Here is a 19,373-nt window from a genome sequence, read left to right as displayed (position 1 = left end):
ACTGCTTGAGCACTTGGTATTTTAAATCTGAAAGAACTGGGATTTTCAAAAAAGGAAAGAACTTTCTCCTTAAAAACAATTTTTTTCAATAAATGTATGTGGTTTGAACTAAAATTTCAAATTTTGAAACATTAGCCTATGAACCTATCAGTGACAAGGGGAAATGAGGTGAGCCCTATGACAGAAATGAACTGGAAGCCACCACTTGCATTATGTAATCATTTGAACTCAAATTAAAAAAAAATGTATTTTTTATTTCTGCAACTATGGTCTCATTTCCACTTAGGAAAACCAGTTTTTAACAAATCTAGACAAAAAATAAAACAAACCTCAAAAATATGTAAATAAATATTGGTGATCTGAAATGGAGTTCATTCACTGATTTACAAACTCATTAAGACAACACAGCATGTCATTTCATATAAACATAAAAAATCGGGACCAGCTTCTTTTAGATAAAAAATCAAATTGTGAAGAAAATTATGTTTCATAAGAGTCGATTATCTAAATGGAAGTCTCCCTAACCACTGTTAAGCTCCCCAAGGGAAGGAACTTTGTAAAGTCATGCCCAGTTGTATCCTCAGCGCCCAGTTGTATCTGGGAGCCCAGTCTGCCTAGCAACAGGAAGTCCTGCAAATACTCACTGACTGGCTCCACGTGGAGAAGGCGCTCAGAGTAGTGTGTGTGCAAAGGGGCCTGTGGTCTGACTAATTCATTAAAACTTAAAATGAAGTTAAACAAGTCTTCCTGCATAACTTGTCAGAGTCTTTGTTACTCACTCTAAGTACCCAAACTTAGCTGTCAAAGTTTTCATGAAATGTCTATTAATCATAGAACAATTCTTTTAGGAAAATGTGGTGTATATCTTCATGGAAAACTTAAAATTCCTATTTCTTCCAATTTTTTAACAAAAAACACACATAAGCTATAGATTGGTACATATTTGTGTCTGATATAAATCATGAAGATCATCTAAATATGCAGATAGATATTTCTAATCATATATTGTTTTGTCAAAAAAGGGGTCTACTTTGAGAGAAAATTTTAGTGTAAGATCTTTGATAGCTCAAAAGGAACCTTGAAGATAACCAACTTGTATTGGTACATGAATACATTAGCAATAAAAAGTTAACTGCTAATGTCAAAGGTATATCCTGTGCCATTCTCTAATACAAGTGTATTTCATACTAGTTTGCTTATGTCATCATCTGAATTGAAAACAGTATTCCTGGCAATAGTCATGCATACAAAAGAATCTAATTTAAAATTTTACAATCTACTAATGTGAAAAAAGAATGAGCTCATTTGGAAATGAAGAACAAGTAACTGCTTTCAGATAACAGACATTTTTTAATTTGTGAGTCTAATATGAAAACAAGAGCAGAGATTGATTACTGACTAAAAAATAATTTGGAAAGGCATCCACTGAAGCAGCCGACAAACTTTGGGGTTAGCATCTTCAAGTAGTGACGCTGGAAGACAGTGGGAACTTTAGTCATGGAACACTTACTCAGGAGTACAGTCATGTCACTAATGTGAAAAATCATGACCCCTCTCTAAAGCAAAGTTCCTGAGGGCAGAGCACCAGAGGCCAGGTTCCCAGGGGTGGGCATCTGGGAACCCTGGCTCCACACCTGCCTGGTTCACTCACCGGCATCCATCCATCAGCTGATGCATCAACTGTCTTCCACAGAGAAGATACGGCTTCTTCTGGACCTGGTGCGATGAAGGATGCTGAAGGCTCCCCTCCACCACATCTCCCGAGAACTGCTGAGCACGGGAGTGAAGGACGTGCCAGGTCAGCCACTCTTCCGTCCCAGCAGTATTAGCAGTAGCAGCGGCGGCAGAAGCTGGAGCAGACCACTGAGACCCTCCTCCTGGCAGATGCCAGCCAAAGCATGATGGTTCCCACCTGCACGGAGCTTCCGGTCCTCTGCACCTTCCCACAGGGTGTCAACACAGGAGGTCCCTGGGATCCCACTTAGCTCTGCTCCCCAGTCAAGGTGATGCGTATTCCAAGTTTCCAGTGCCATGGGAAAGCATGCTCTTCAAAGTTTAAAGTTTGCTTTACTGTAAGGCCACCCTGATGCTCTCTTTTAAATTTTTCCTTCACCCTCCCCACTCTCAACAAGCAAATAGATCGCCCCAAATTTTCCTGCTAATCAAAGAAAGGCTAATAAAATGACTGCTGCCAAGCAATTTTGATCACTTCTTCCATAATAATCTATCTGTCTTCCTGGCATGAAATCTTCTTTTTTTTTTTTTTTTTGCAAATGCTAATGTTTTCCTAATCTTTACAACACTCAGAACAGATGGGGAAATATCAGGTCTCATGATCTACATTTTACAGAACAAGCCATGAACTCTTTGCTCCCACATTTCATTTCCGTTTGACGTTATTGATCCGTTGTTTTTCTTTTCAGTGGCATTCAGCTTTAGCAAGGGACCAGAATGTTGCTGGACAGCAGAGCTAAGCTGTAACAACATTAATAAAGCCTGTGCTTCACTTAACTGATTGACCCAGAGTTAAAATCCTACAGATATAAAAAGCACCAAGAGGGTTTTTTCCCCATAACTTAACTAGTTCAACAAAGGATAAGTGAAAAAAAAAAAAAAAGATGAACATTTTCCTAAATATTTATTAGAGAACCTTCAACACCAAGACATGTGTCACCTGCATAGTAAAGAATAATAATCCTTATTAGGAAAACTAAAATCCCTGCGTACCCGGATCCCAAGTGCGATGTGTGGCCCCTTGCAGGAGTCCTTCAAATTGCTCTCATCGTCACCTCTGCAATGAGGAGCAGCAGTGCTCACAAGCCCAGCTGCCCAGTGCCCGTGCTGCTATAGGGCTTCACAAACGCTGCCCCATGCAATCTGCACAACACCACTGAAGAGGAGATGGGGCCCCATTCTGGAACTCAGGAAACTGAGGCTCCCCTGGCTCGTGTAACCTCCAAGTCACAGAGCTACCAACCCAGGCTGCACAGTTCTGAGAGCTACAAATCCCCTCCTTACAAGTACAGCACTAATTTCGGCTTTCATTTACGTGCTTATTTGAAAGTTTATCTTTGACAAAGCAGATATTACAAAATGACTAGCAGTTAAGATTGACTAGCAGTTATTGTGTCGTGTCCTCAAAGTCCACAGGTCCTTTGTGTGTGTTATCTGACTGAAGACTCACAAGAACCTAGCAAGGTAGAGATGCTCCTTTGCATAGGGTGCCTCTGATCAGTCTGAGGCACAGAGTGTTAACTAGGTTGTCCAAGGTCACATGATTGACACAGGACAAAGGCAAAATTGACCTCCAGGGAATGCAGTCCTTGAAGAGTGGCTTTGGACTCCCCCCCCCCCACCCGCCCCTTCCTGCTTCTGGAAAGCTGACCCAGTGTCAGAGCTTTTCAAGAAAGGGGATGAGGAAGGTCAGGCTGCCCGAATCCTGAAGGGTGGACAACCTGAAATGGCCCCCTCCTTCTCAAAAATTTAAAATACAGAAATCTGTGCATAAGCTTATGGAGGCACATTGCTCTTTTGATGTTTACTAGCTCAAGGAAGTCTCAAACAATTCACGTGAATCTCAGATTCTGGAACCTCAAGGACAAATGCCATTTCCTTGGATTTCCGAGCTCTCCAGAGGCACCGACAGGGAAGAAACATCATTACCTTCACGATGCCTGTCACTCCATGTGGGGACTTCCAGTCACACCAATACTTCACTCCCATCTTGGCAAACCAATGTACTGATATGCAGGGCCTAGACAAAAGTCATGTGTTCAGAGAGAGCTTCAGAAGTCCAAGGGTCACCCCTTGAGACACGGTCTGGAACCATCCCTGGACCACAGAACTTCCTTGCATATTCAGCAGCTGAAATGGCCTTCTTTGAAGGGCCCTTTGAGGACACAAAGCCACTGAACAGTTAAATCCAGCAGCCAGAGCCCTAAACCTGAGAAGGAGAAGCCAAGGAAGACTGAGAAACCAACCTGTTTCTTTAATTTGGCAGCAAGCCTAACTTTATGGACTAATTTTGTCTATCTTCAGCTATTTTAGGCCTAACAATATAAATCAGCACAAAAAAAAAATCAATGAGAGCCTTAGAGAGTATACATACTTATGGCAAAGGCACTTTCCCTGTTAAAATTAAGCCATAGCTTTAAGAAATACAGCCACGTGGTAGCATTTAGCAAAGACCTTATTTAGGTGCCCATGTGGCATAGCTTGAGGTGATGTGTCACTTAGAGTTGATTTACTCTCCATTAGACTTGTAATCAATAGTCACTACAGAAGGAAGGTGCCAATCTGTACCCAGCCTCTAGATAATTGCAGAGCTGCAGAACTCCCTGGTAGTGGTGCTACACACAGCACCAGCAGAAGCTTGATTTACCTTTTGGCTGACAGCAGATTTAAATCTATCTCCATCTCCAATCTCAAGACTGAATTTATAGTAAAATTATTCAAAAATTCTAAAAAGCACATCCTAACATCTTTGGGTGAGAAAATCAAAGTAACCCCATAGGCTTTTACAGAAGATGGATCATAACAAACAATTTTTATGACCTTGGCATTACTAAGTGGTAGACCAGAAAAATTCATGACTCATCTATGCAGCCATCCAAATACATACAGATAGAGCTACAGACAGAGAAAAGATACAGACATGGATGCAGACAGGCAGGTGGACTTCTCAATTTATCCTCGGCAACTCCAGTCCTTCCTCGCTAATTCTAATGACAGTGCAATTAACCACCCTCAAGTATCTAATAATTTTAAAACTTTACTTTTAAAGTGCTATCAAAAGAACAGTTACAGATGATTAACAGCTTCTTATCAGCTCTCACTGGGTCTACTTTTTATTTAATTCCTCAGATATGGCTTTATCTAGAAATACATTAATAAACACAAATTCTAGGCACACTTGGGCACACCAGATGAAGCTGTTCTGTGTTCTGCAGCTTCTCCTGCAGACTAAACTATCCACCAGTCTGGACTAATACTAAGCCATCTAACAGTGCAAAGCTCTAACAGTGCATCACAATTCCTGAGTCACCATGTCCTCACAACCTTACGCTTTAAACAAAACTAAAGAAAATCCACAAGTGACTCAATATGACCTAGTGTTTCCAAACCAGGAAAAGGAAAGACTTTCGGTGTTGGAGATAACATTTTTCTGTAGCTTGGAAAACAAACATTTCCCACTCAGTGATGCCTGGGGTGCAGGCAGAGACAGAATAGAAAGAAAGAAATAGAAAAACAGGATTTTTCCTCCCAAAGCAGTACTTAGTATTTGTGTTACCTGGCTATTAATGCAGGAATTAGAATTTACCTAGAAAACTTTGTGAACGAGAGCCATGAAAGTGTTGCCATTTATATCAGAATCAACGAGAAATTCTTACTGCCAATGAACTAAACGACACAGAAAGTTATATTCCAGATCTTGGGATCCTAAATTATTTGGATATCTTCATCTCAACATGCATAAGTCATTTTCTACCGCTAAGTGAAGACAGTATATTTTTCTCCTGATACAAAAAGGAGCAGATTTTTCTCCTTGTGTCATGCTTACATAAGCCTAGTATCGTTTACTTTATTTAAAATATATTTTACAAAATCTGTTATTTACCAGAGTTGCTAAAGGAGAGCCAGTAAAAGCTGAGAGCTTTACATCTGCCAGGGGCAGACACAGGTGATCCACCAACGTGACACTGTGGATGACCAAGGCATCCTGAGGGCTTCCTCTGTAATCATGCATTCTCCTACGCACCAGCACCGTTCAGGCTACTGGGCTGCTATCAAGGGCACAAAACCTATATCGTCCACATCAGGCCTGTATACGGGCCCAAGGTTCAGTTCATTCCCACTATGGAGTTCTGAGGCAGGTACTTTAATATTCCCATTTGACCAATGAGAACAGAGTGGTGGAAAATGTGTCCAGCAAAATGTGTTTCATGAATGTCCCTAAGAACCTAAGTAGATCCTGGAGGTTAATGAGACTCCATGAAAACACACACACACACACACACACACACACACACACACACATCATATGTACCTTCATATTTTCAGTGACAGGAAACAACATAACCTTTTGTACAATACATAGACTTAAATTCATGTTTCCAAGAATTTACACAAATAATTCTTAAAATACTTGGAAATTGCTACTCCTTCACTTTCAGATGAATGGACTGCATCAGTGAACATCATTCCACCTGAAGAAAGCACACACCCAAGACATCCAGTATGCTCATTTTTATCCAACACTTGAAAAGGATGGAACTTCAGCTTGTTTTCAAAGAAATATAGCTTCTTTGTTCACGTTTGACAGAGCTGTCTGAGCGAAGCCAAATCAGCTCTGTAAAGGAGTAAACATCGTTCTTTTATTTTTTACAGGCTTTCTTAATCCCTGATAGAGAAACTTCTCCATTTTTGTTCTGTTTATTATTAGTGTAAACTTTATAATTTGATACTAAATACTACTCGTGTTCTTTGTTTAAAGCCAGTTTAGCTCTGATTGAGCTGCCCTCCGCCTCTGGGGACAGGCACTTCCAGGCCACATTCCTGCTGAAAGCACGCCTACCCCCTGGTTTTTTCTTTTCCTCCCAGAAATGACTAATCTTCCTGTTATTGGACTCTTCAGTTTTTCCCCTGCGATTCCTTTCATTTGCATAACGTTTACTTTTCAGGGGCTCTTTGTAGAACTTTACTACCACCTCCTTGGTGCTAGCCTTCCGTTTTCAACAGATTAAAATAGTCAATATTTATGCATTAGCAAACTTTTTTGGTCAACTTCTGTGCTATTCAGATGAAGCTACTTCCTCAAGTCAAAAATGCAACTACTCTTTCAATGGACATAAACAAATAACCCTTTGTTGATCTTCAAAGTTAAATTCAGCCTAATCCTTAGTGTTACCAGATGCCACAATTAAAGGGTTTAGATCTTTCTTCTCCTTTCAAATTTCCTGATAAGGTACTCCCGGCAAAGCAAGCAGAATACCACTCCTTTTAAAGACCTCTTTCTTCCCAGCCACTTGTCTGTAACATCATAAAATGTATTACCATGGCTTTATGAGCACAACCTAAATAAAGCTTTCCTTATTTTCTAATCAATTGTAAAATACAGTATAATTTCATGCCAAGAATTTGTCTTCTCTATAATCCCAAATAATTGTAATGGTTCTGTTATAGCATCTGAACTCGAGTAAGAGCTGTGTTTCTGCTCTACAGAAAATATTCAGGAGACTTCTAGAATTACAGTGATCATTTAAATAATGTATCCTAAAATTCACAGCCAGAACCACATGTAGCAAAACCACAGCACAGACCCCAACCCTAGGCCTATGTGGCACACCTGGTATTATATTTCTTATCTCAGCCACAGGTCTGGGGCAAAAGGAGTCTGCCCTTCCTGCTCACACTGGCTGCCAATCAAGATACTCACACACCTGGAAAAAAAATGCATTTTCTGAACAACAACAACAACAAAAAAAACACAATTAAAAATCTTAACCAAACACACAGAATTTCCTGGGTATGGTGGGACACATCTTAATCCCAGCAGCCCGGGAGGCTCAGGCAGGAGGATCTCAAATTCAAAGTCAGCCTCAGAAACTCAGCAAGGCCCTAAGTAATTAAGCAAGACCCTGACTCAAAAAAATTAATGAATAAATAAAAAGGGCGGGGGATGAGGCTCAGTAGTTAAGTACCCTTGAGTTCAATTCCCATTACCAAAAAAAAAAAAAAACACAAAAAATTATAATTTGCTTTTTGTCTTGGAGGTGGGAGCACTCCCAATATTCTCTCTTCTAATTCTTACTTCTTTGAAATGAATTAATTAAAAATTCCTTTAATGTCATGTAGAGTGCCCTAAAGAATCATCTGATTCTTCTTTGGAATCAGCAAAGAAGAGTTGTTGTATTCTTCAGCAAATACAATTCAATGTCCAAATCCCCCCTTATGGCCACTAATTTGAAAGTAAGACCTACAACTCTAAAGTCAGTTGAAAATACTGTTGATTAAAATGTATAGTATCTGATATTAAAGGTCATATTAAGCAAAATCAGATTCAGAGACAACATGTCCATTTTTTAAAATCACATCAGGGATATAAAACAAACCAAAAATATGTGTTCTATGAAAAGGCAGGGTTCATATCTGTACACTCAGCAAATAATAAATATCTTTGCACTAACAAATCCCATCATATAGAGGCATATTATAGTTAAAGAAAAAAGGATGGGAAAACTTCTTGGCACCAAGGTAAGTAATGTTATCAAAACACATTAGTCCAAACAATCAACAGGATTAGAAAGAGCAATTGAGAATATCCCCAAGAGTAGAATTTCCAGATACATTAGAATACTCTAAATATATGTGTGGCTTTATTCAGATCTTATATTAGAAATTAATATATGATTCTGAAAGTTGATAAATCTAAAAATCAGGTGTATTTCCTACTTTCTGATTATAAACGGCATAATGGAGCAACCAATTAATACTAAAGAAAAGTTCTTTATAGAATTTCTGGTAACAAATGCAGGAGAAATGAAGTCATCTGTTTGTAATCCCCCCAAAAAATGGTGCTAGAAAATGATGGAGAATCTAGTAAAAGCCCTGGGTCTAGGAAACCCCAGGGGCTGGGCCAGGCAACTCCAGCCCCTGACAGACCAGCACCACAGCAAGTGGGGACCAGGGGAATTATTCCTGCTGGCATGTTTTCAAGACACCTGACCTTCCAGGAAGGCTCTCCCAAACCCTAAGAAATAATACCAAAGGTGCACAGAACTCCAGCTCCAAGTTCAGGTGCAGAAAACAAGGGTGGTGGAAAGAGACAAAATAAATGACACTACAGAGAAGAAGCAGTCGGCTGATATCAGAATTTCAGATCTTTTTTCAGGACAACAATCTGAATTTTTTAACAAATAATGGCATTAAGAGGAAAACAGAAGCAGGAATTGAGACACTGAAACAAAGAATCTTAAAAGATTTGGTTTAGTCGCGGCTGGCCTGAGCGACAGATGAGAAACACCGCTTTCCCTTCCAGTGCAGGGAGAGAGGCCCACGAAATGTACACAGGATATGATGAGAACTATAGATCTGACAGATCTGGAGAGAGACACATTTAGACAAGTTCTTATCTGCTGGAAATACCACTGAAGAGTTTACACGGGAAACTGCATGGGGCTGAAATTTACTTTGCCATATTCAGGGATAAAAGGCACGTGGAGGGAATAAGTGAAATGGGCAAAATGCTGACAGAGGCACACAGGGACACAGGGACCCCCAAGGCCGGGGAGTGCAGCTGCATAGCAGGTGCACACCAGACTTCAGGTGGACATGAAGGTGCTCAGAAGGTCTTTTCTAATTTTACATGTTTAAAAGTTACCATGATGATGGAAAAGTGATCAAAAAATAAAAACAAACAGAAAAATAGAATGAGCAAGTAACAAAGCTTACTTTATATCTGACTTGAAGTCACAAAATGTGCTCTGCTACTGACAGGCTGGTCTGGCTGGCCTAACGCAATGCATTTATATCTGTGAAGAGGAATGTTCACAGGTGTAGCATGGAAATAACTGGTTAATATAAAAAATATCATGTATATGAAAATGAATGATAAACTAAAAATGTTAAGGTTGTAGGGGTCATTACCATGCGGTGTAATGACCTGTTCGCCCTTCTCCATAATCCCACGTGTGTGAATACATTATCTCTTCTCAAACAAGCAGTGAGGGCTCCAGGGGCAAAGTTCAGGTCTTATCCCTTCAACTCCCAGCCGGACCACATCTGTTTCTGGTGAATCTGCCATGTGTCAAGTCTCTGTGACCAAGTGATAAGGACGCAGAAACAGTCCAGCTCAGGCCATGAACTCCAACCTGAGCTGCAGGGAGCTGCTCGAGGTGACTCCAAGTACAGGTAGAGTATGATGTGCATGAGCTGTGGCAGCAGAGGACACAGCAGGGTGGAGAGGGCAAGGGTGAGGAGGGATGCTCTAAACCAAATCTAAATATGGAGGTTCACCAAACTCCCATCAGGAGGGAAATCCAGAAAGACATCAGGTGGATCGGCACAGGAAGCCATGTTCCCCAGGCCTGTATGTCCAACACTATTCCACGTGAGAGGCACTGATTCTCCATAGATGACCCACTGGACTCAGTGAGGGATCAATAAACATATACAGTCACGCCTCCACATCCTCAGGTTCCACCTCCATGCCTTCCACCAACCACAGACAGAAAATATAAACAAAAACAAAACAACCCTGTGTCCACACTGAACATGGACAGGGGTTTTTTTGGTCATGATTCCCTAAATAATACAATATCATAACTATTTCCTTAGCGTTTGCATGGTATTAGATAGTGTAAGCAATCTAGAGAAAATTTAAAGCATACAGGAGGGTGAGCTCAGGTTACATGCAAACACTGCAGGATTTTAAATAAGGACTTGAACATCAGAGGTTGCGGCACCCTTGAGGAATAGGATAAGGGCCTGTGAGCAACCCTAAGGAACACTGAGGGGGACTGTGGTAATCAAGACTCAGGCAGCATTATGAGAGCATTCACTGAGTGCCAGGCCACTAGGCAAGGACACTAAGATTAATCTTTCTAATAAGACAAACCCCACATCACCCCCAAGGCAAGCTGTCTTCTCCCAGTCTTACAGGTAAGGACACTGAGGCTCAGAGGGTGAAGTAACTCATAGTCACTTGGCTGGCAAGTGGTATAATAAAGAATGTTCTGAGTGTTTGAGTGTGGGGAAAAAAAATCAAGAAAGAAAACTCTACATGGCTATTCCCATAGAATTATATATTTTTCCGAAGGACAGAGAGAACTGTAAATAGTGAGTGCTAATGGCTGGGCATGATAGCACACACCTGTAATCACAGAGACTCAGGGACTGAGGCAGGAGGATCTCAAGTTCAAGGCCAGACTCAGCAACTTAAATAGAGGCTCTGTCTCAAAAAAAAAAAAAAAAAAAAACATAAAGGACTGGGGATGTGACTCAGTGGTAAAGTACCTCTGGGCTCAATTCCCAAAGAACCAAAAAAAAAAAAAAAGTGAGTGTTACTAAAGGTTTAATGGATGGCTGTCTGGAGAGGAAAGGCCCCTGGATCCTCTGCCAATTTCCCTGGTGTAAATGCTCCTCCCATAGCCAACTTGAAGCAGCTGTGTGAGCCAGTTCCTGCACATCCTTCCTACAACCTTCTGTGAATTACTCAAGCGGAGTGTGGGGCCAACAAGCTGGAAGGGAGGCAGGTAAGCAAAAAAAAGATGCCACTGACATTGTCTGTTATATACAAGACTCTGTAAACAAATACCTGTCGACTTACATCTGAAATTAATGACCTCCTGAGGAATGTAGCTACTGTGCAAAAGACACTGAGGATGAACAAGTAACTCAAAGAGATTCTGCAAGGAAACCTGCCTTCTCTATGAATGACAACTGACAGTAAGTATTCTTTACATATGATCCATGAACTGCGATTGGTAAGTGATTTTTCTGCTAACTATTCCTCCCTCGGGGGCACACTAGAGGATTTATTTCTAACTAGAGACCAAAGCACAGCTGAAAGAAACTAGGTGATCTGGGTCAGCAATAAACACGAAGCCAAAACAGGAATTTATTTTTTCATGTCCTATTCAAACCATATGTCATGCAAAAGGTGAATAAATATTAACCAGAAAGGAAAAGGGAACAGATTTCTCCATCCTCTACACATCCCTTTTTAACAGTTTATATTTAATGAATATATTTACAGATATATGTATATGAGGGTTCTCACTAATATTAGAATCTTTTCACTATTGCTTTAAAAACATTACTTTAGAATATTCATGCAATAGCACTGAATAAATAAGTATAGCTAAACAAACCATATATGCATAAAAGGGGATTTAGATTTATACATTGATCCTACCACTTTATAAACTCTTTTATCATTTTATCATTTAATAAGTGTCTAATGAATAATAAGTATATTTAGATAATAAGTATATTTAAAACTTTTATCTAAATATAAATAATAATAAGCATATTTAGATAAAAGTTTTAAATTAAGTATAGCATCCATCTTTCATGAGGCATGCAAAAATAATGTTAAAGAGAAGCAACCAGAGATGAACAACATGGAGAAGACAAATTCTACCCCAACTGCTCACGGGTGAAGTGAACCAGCAAGTCTCAACTCCGCCTGTGGCTGACCTGTTGAGGAGTCTGGCTCACAAGAACCTGCAGCCCGATTCTTAAAGAGTCCTGGCTTAACAGGGTTGCGGGGACAAATGTGAGTGATCAGCACCGTCCTGTGCTGAGTTCACATGGGTGGCGCAGGGCCTTGTCCCACACAGCATGCTGCTTCCCAGCGTTCTTCTTGTCTCAACAGCAGGGAACAGAAATCTTTTATCAGGTCAATTTAACTATTGATTTCTACTCTTAACTCTTATAAATGGCAGAAAAAAAAATGTCACTTTTTCAGTCTACTGCCTAGGGGAGAAAAACCCTCAGAATTTGTGATTAAAACTGGAAAAAATGAAATAATCAATGAATGATACTGCTGTCTAGTACACAAAATAACCAATTTGTTATTCAACGAAATTGACATTTTTCCAGCCAAACAGTTATCAGACTGAGAATAAAATGTAGACTTGTTTGTTTTTTTTTTTTTTTATCTTTGTGATATCACAATTAGTTAAAAGTGAAAATAAATTCAAGTCAAACAATTTCAGGGTTCTGACACAACGCTACTTTTCCTGTCTTTGACGTGGTCTTTTGAAAAGGTGATGGCATCCATTTTTAATCAAATGTGTGACCTCATTCACAACAATAATGACTGTAATTAAATGTTTCTCAAACCCAGGGGTGGGGAGAAGGAGATTTTGGCAGGGTGGGGAGCAGCTGTGTCAGGTGACAGTCCACACTCCTTCCCACTTTAAACCCCATCTGGGTCAAGGAACATTTGCTGGGGGCCTCCCCTGGGCAATCTCATGGCAGGTAACATCCAAGATAACCAAGGTATTCGCCTCTGCTTTCAGAAGCTTCCAGAAAAAGAAAGCTGGAGTTATAAGGCTGATCGCAGTTGTCCAGATGGGCACGGGGCAGAGTTCTACCATGGCCCTCTGGTCACTGCACTTTTATGCCATAAAATAACATAGTAGCCATGTGTTCTCATTATTTTTCAAATATCTATACAACAGGATATCACCTGGCTTTTCTAAAATAAGAATGAATCCGCTCTTGGTTAGGGATTAAGAGGTTGTATTAGGAGAAAACTGATATGCCCAGATTTTACAAAGAAAGAACAACAGCCACAAAAACCCTCAGGATAAAACAACTACCACTATCTCCTCCAGTGGTTTGGAAAGCAGATCAGACTACATTTTCTTCTGAAATGAATGTGCCAGTGTGCACATAAAATTAGGAATCAGGACTGAAATACACCAAAGCAGAGTGACTGATAGGAAGCCCCTGAGAATTCTGATGAAGAACACCACCAGCTCCATCTGCAGTCCTTAGAGTATTCTAATCACTTCCCAACTTGCAAGATTAGAAAATTTGACCAGCCATGAATTACCCACAAGCCAAGAGAATGCAGTGTGAAGGTCCTCATGCATGCGTCTTTCAAACACCGTGTGAACAAAACCCACTGCTCAACACACGAAGTACTGCTCAGGCCAAGTTCTGTTAAGTCCGTATTTTCTAAAGATTATTATAAAGCTTCTCTTCTCTGAAAACACGCTGTGTGCAGACAAGCAGGGCTGACCTAAAATAATGGGACAGCAGAACTTACTCTGGAAGCAGATGACTTCTACAATCTGGGAAGATCCTGACAGAGCCAGGAGTCTATCTTCATGTTCAAGTGCAGATTGTAGCATGTTACCAGCTACACATATAATTACTCCACTCTAACCCTTAATGAGCCTCAAGTACTAAATGTTTAATCCCTCCTGATGATCCTTCTTCAAAGTGGATAAATGTGGGTTTCTCCTCAAACACTTAATTGTCAGTACTGGCACCAATGCATAATCTGGAACATTTTTTTTAAACTCTATAGAACTTTTCACTTCTTTTAAATATAGCTCATATCCAGAGCTCCTAAAATTTGTTGGAGGGAAAAATAAGGAGCAGATGAACAATCGGCAGAGTCATGCATTTATACTTTTAGAAGCTCAGATCTCCTTTCTATTTCAGTGTGAAAATTGTAGCACCATATTCACTTTTGAAAGATAAAACAATTTTTTTCCCAAAACTAAGAGTGGGGAGAAAGTAAAGTGTAATGGCACTTACATCTTTCTATAAATACCACATATCTTTATTACTGTTATTAGTTCTGTATTAAAAACAAAGTAATGATGGTAGTCAGGTTTTCAGAGCGTAACTCTCATAATCAAAAAATAATCAGCAAAGCTGCTGTCGATTCTCTCAATGGGGTCAAAACAGAGACAGCCACAGCTCTACTCATGCTGCTGCCTTGGCCAGGACGTCCCTCCCCACAGCCCCTGAAGGGAAGGCAAGCCATAGGACACTGCACACAAGGAGTTGGCAAAGTTATTAGCACCCCTGTGGACTGTGCCCTGCAGAGACCAGTCTACAATCCCTCTGAAACATGGGCTTCAGAAACTAGTCACTGTGTCAGGGAGGCTGGCCAGGCCCCCACGTGCTGCCAGCACAGGGTGACATACAAACGCAGCAGGGGTCCAGATCAAGGCCTGCTCCAAACGTGTCCATCCACAGAACACCAGTGACCCTGACTATGCCATGGCAGCATGACTAATAAGGACCACCATGAATGAAGGGTGCTGGAATCCTCAGAGATAGCACGTATGAGGAGTCACACTGCTGTCTGGCCAATGTCCCATCTCCTGAAAAGAATTTCTCTGAAGTTGGATTCAAAAGCACATAAAATCCACGGGTAATTACTGGTCATGGTCAGGAGGAAACACTGCTTTCAACCCACTCAACACTTAATGAATGCCAAGGATATTCATGACACCATGTATACAGAGGTGATTAATGTAAGCCACCCAGTCTTAAGGAGCTTATGAACCAGAGGGGGAAAACACAAACTGGCCGTAAAATTCAGCATAATATGATTTATTCTATGGGACACAAAAGGCAAGGCAATGTGAAGGAAGAAACCACCCACTTCATGAAGGAGGCCTCTTGTGAGGGCTATCGGAAGGTGAGGGACTCCGGGAGAAGAAGAATCAAACCCTCTGTCCACTGCGGCCACAGGGTGGCTAGCAGCAAGACTTGGCCAAGATGAAAGTGGCATTCACTAAGAATCAACTGGCCACATCGATTTTAAAATGGCAGGCATTATATATTTAATCATAATATTAAATTGTGTCCCGCACATCCTTTATATTAGGAAATCTGATAATTAACTTATGATGTATATACAGGCAAGCTTTCTTCTGAGAACAGCAAAACACAGTGTATGTATTTAAGCCACCCACGAGCAAGGCTTCAGAACAGTCAGGAAAGCTTTCCGCTTGGGACCCTCATCGGTCAGGTGTCTCGGTAATGTGATTTTCATCAAATGAAAATATCCCAATGTCCCAGCAGGTTCCATTTGTTTTCCTTCGACTTAGCAACTGGTCACATATAAAAGGTCCTGCCAACCATGACATTTTTATGAATATCATTAATCCCTACCGTCACCACTCCTGGGTTTCCTAATCTGTAAAATGAAAGCATCACATGACATCATTTCTAAAGTGCCTTCAACTGCAAAACCAAACAGCACATCACTGGAGCTCAACGCTGAACGTGGCAAAGGAAGAAAATCACCTCCAAACACTAATCCAAACCCTCTACGGTTACACAAACTATATTTCAAAATGCAAAGAATAAACAAATCTTGAATGTAGAACAAGAAGAAAAAATGTCAGACTGTTCATGGAACTAAGGCTAACACCTGAGTTTTCACTCTTGACATTTTTATGAAGCTTGGATTATCTGGAAGTCCTCCATGGCAGTCACTCTGGTAAAAACCTGAGAGGAACCACAGCTGAACCATCAGTGTCTTTCCGGTCCCTTCGAAAAAGCTACAGACACTTCCAATACGGTGAATAGAAACAAGACTAGTAAGCTATACAACAAATTCAAAATGTTAACCTGATACTGAAGAAGCACAATAATCAGGGGAACTTAACCAGTCAGAACATTATAATTTGAGAGCTGGTCTGCAGTCTGTGAATAACTTTAGGAAGTGTTTTCTAAAAAAATCTGTATTGACATAATGCTGGACATGCCTCAGATTTGAGATTTGCAGCCTGTCCTTTCAAGGATCTGTGCAATGATGATAAACCCAGTGGTTCGCATCCATGCAGCTTGGGCTAACTAAGTACCACATATCTGGGTTACGGGTTGTGCTGGACCATGCATCTTGACCTAGAGTAGAATCTGTAAACCACAAGCAAACAACTTTTCATCCATCAAGTCCCATCTTAACTCAAATGCAGTTCTGCGCCACACACTGGAATATATCTGCAGTAATTTCATCAACCTAAAACACTGTCTTTATGATGACACAGTGTTACCTGTGCTACTGGAATAAACACACACACACACACACACACACACACACACTCACTCTCTCTCTCTCTCTCTCTCTCTCTCTCTCTCTCTCTCTCTCTCTCTCTCTGTCTCCAAGGATTAAAAGCTCTAAAGCTCTACCTTGATGGTTGAAATAAAACTTCTAATGGTGCTACAAAATTTGTTGTTTGAGCTTCAAGGCAATAGTCTTTAAGTAATTCAAAATATATTCTGCAGTATCCTTTTAAGGGGTTTTTGTCTTAAAATACACGTACTGAAGTGATCGAATCATTTTCAGAATGCATGTAACTCAAGATCTCTCTTTTTTCTTCCATTGGGGACCTGTTTTTCTCTAGAACAGTTACAAAGAAAAAACATTTTTCAGCTCGTCATAAGGATGACTTCCTTAGAAACCTTTTCTTTGTACTATTAAACAGTCTGGAAAATCGCTTGCCTGACTCATTCATGCTGTCAAAACACACTACAGGCTAATGCCGACCATCAGTTTCTCTGTTTCCTAGAAAAAACACACACATTTATGCATGAAGTTCTAAACTAACAACACTTGGAGTTTTAGACTGCTGTTATGAGCTGATATTTTATAAAACCACATACACATAAGTTAATGTATTAATTTGCTGTACTTGAGGACTGCCACTTGTTCTTTAAGAAAACTTATTTAAATCCATTGCAATCAGAAGGTTAAAAAAATCAAATAAATAAAATAATATCTGTCTTTTTTTTCTTTAACTTCCATGCTACAAATAAGGAATAATTAAAAACTCAAAGAGAATATATTAAGAGTTATTTGGAGATAAATTCACATACAGTTATTTGTAGATCAAAAATGACATAGGTAAAAATATGAATTCTTTACAAAAATAGGGTAGTTATACCAGGTAGTCACTGGAACTCCACATCTGTTGAAAAGTTTTGTAAGAATCGTATAAAAGATAACAGCTCATTTTATCTACTGGCAAACATATAATTGATGGAGAAGATACAGAAAACTTAAGCTGTATTCAGTGGAGACGATGAGTATACATCAGGTTCACATTCTAGGGAACAGAAGCCATAGGAAATGGTCTTTGGAGAACAAATTTTTAATCAAAAACTTAACACAGATACAAAAAGAACTAACTCATTAAGTAGGTAAGAAGGGTAATTTTGCTTTTCAAATCATGTTTTTCAAAATTACCCACAGTGCTAATAAGACAAGAAAAGCCAGCTCTATTTCAGACTGGAGCCTGTGAAGGTCTCCAGATGGTTTTAGCCTTAGGAGACAAATACTTCCTTCTAAGCGGACTGAGAGATCACAGCAAAAAACGCTGGGTTCCCTGGCCTGCTTAGACACATTAAAGCAATGGTTGCCAATCAGGAGCATGCCGCTCTTAAGAACATCTACCTGGCCACATCTATCGGATTAGCAATTCCAACCAACTATGTGGAGGGGTGGGGCCGGCAACAGGTTGGGAAATAAACACACTGCTCCCCTCCCTGTGCTTCAAGCAGGGCACCTGGAAAAGGGCTCAAGATGCTGCTGAGCACACAATGGCCACACCACGGAGGCTGCCACTCACTGGCCACAAGGCAAGGCAAGGTGGGGGTCTAGCAGGTTCCAATAACAATGGGGTCCACGGGCACTAGCACCCACATGCGTGACTGAATGCCAAGCTTTTTTACAGCTGGAGTTCTGAACTGACAGGTCTTTTGAGGCCTGGATTGTAATGGGCATTTAGAAAAAGCCTGTCATGATTATTTATGTTCCCTCCTCCTTTAAAACTCATAAGCTAGCCAAGGAAACCAAGGTGGCAATACCTTGCTAGAGGGCATCAAGGTTAGGAGAGGGGCAGAACCTCAATTCATCCTGAAGCAAATACTTTTTTGAAAAATCAATCACGTTTTAGGACCAACATGTAATTAGAAGGGATTAATAAGGAACAACACCTTTATTAACTTAACCTTATTTTTGATGATCATTATTTCAGCAACTATTCCTGATCTAACAGACCCATAAGAAGTGCCTGCATGAGTCTGAGAAAGAAAGCAAGAAAGAAAGCAAGCAAGTGTGCATGGGCTCCGACTGTTGATAGTATCTACAGAAACTTGTCTGCTGGAAAATGTTTCTTTAACTTTGGTTTTGGCTCCTACCTTGGAGCTGATGGGAAATAAAAACTTTTCCATGGATAAGAGCCAACTGAGAGCTAAAACAAAAGGTGACATTCATTAGTGGAGCAGGGCACCATGATCTCATTCTGAAGGTTGATTTTTTGAATTAATTGCAAACTGTCTAAAATTTGAAAAAATCAAACTATCAATGTCAAAGAAAATAAGTAAATGTCTGCCTTGCCTTAAATGTTATTATTTATGTGAAAAAAACTTAAATTATAAAACACAAAACAAATCTAAGTTAGAAATACACTTGATTGCTAATTTTATGATTTAGCTTAGTTTTCTACCTCTGCAATACCCCAAAATGTGAACAGCAGTATATATATCCACACCTTGTTGTACTCACAAATCCAACAGCATGCAGTTTCAATATGGAACCATTCTTAAAGACAAGGGAATCTTTCTCAGGAAAATGGAAGCATCTAATGGTGCTGCTGCCCTCTATGACTTTTAAAAGAAGCAGAGAGGAAAAATTCTAGGTTTTATGCATCTGCTAACAAAATACCAATTGACTACTTGATTCCAGGAAGGTCTTACTGCACCATTTTTGGCAACTGCCAAAAGGCTGAAAATAAATTTTATATTCCCTGCTCTCAGAGGTCCCCCTGTACTTTCTCCTAATTGTTTCTCAACATGGTAAGAAACTAAAATAGCCACCTCCATTTAAGAGC

The 19,373-nt window shown here is 40.1% G+C and overlaps 1 protein-coding gene across 16 annotated transcripts in view; it reads right to left on the bottom strand.

Moving 5' to 3' along the window:
* The window catches only part of Mbnl1 (muscleblind like splicing regulator 1), a 185,074-nt gene that overhangs the window by 99,571 nt on the left and 66,130 nt on the right, over positions 1–19,373 (bottom strand). For 2 of the 16 annotated variants that reach the window (XM_076867108.2, XM_076867109.2), the window contains exon 2: positions 1,652–1,770. The exons of 13 other annotated variants lie outside the window; for them this stretch is intronic. In XM_076867108.2, coding sequence (XP_076723223.1) covers positions 1,652–1,657 — 6 coding nt within the window. In that variant the 5' untranslated portion in view covers positions 1,658–1,770. The remainder of the gene's footprint in view (positions 1–1,651; positions 1,771–19,373) is intronic. One more of the 16 variants, XM_076867110.2, reaches the window with a different exon arrangement.

This window comes from Callospermophilus lateralis, chromosome 10, assembly GCF_048772815.1.
Source record: "Callospermophilus lateralis isolate mCalLat2 chromosome 10, mCalLat2.hap1, whole genome shotgun sequence".
In the NCBI taxonomy this organism is placed as follows: Eukaryota; Metazoa; Chordata; class Mammalia; order Rodentia; family Sciuridae; genus Callospermophilus; species Callospermophilus lateralis.
Note: the sequence above shows the minus strand (reverse complement) of the source record. Positions and strands in the feature narration are given on the sequence as shown.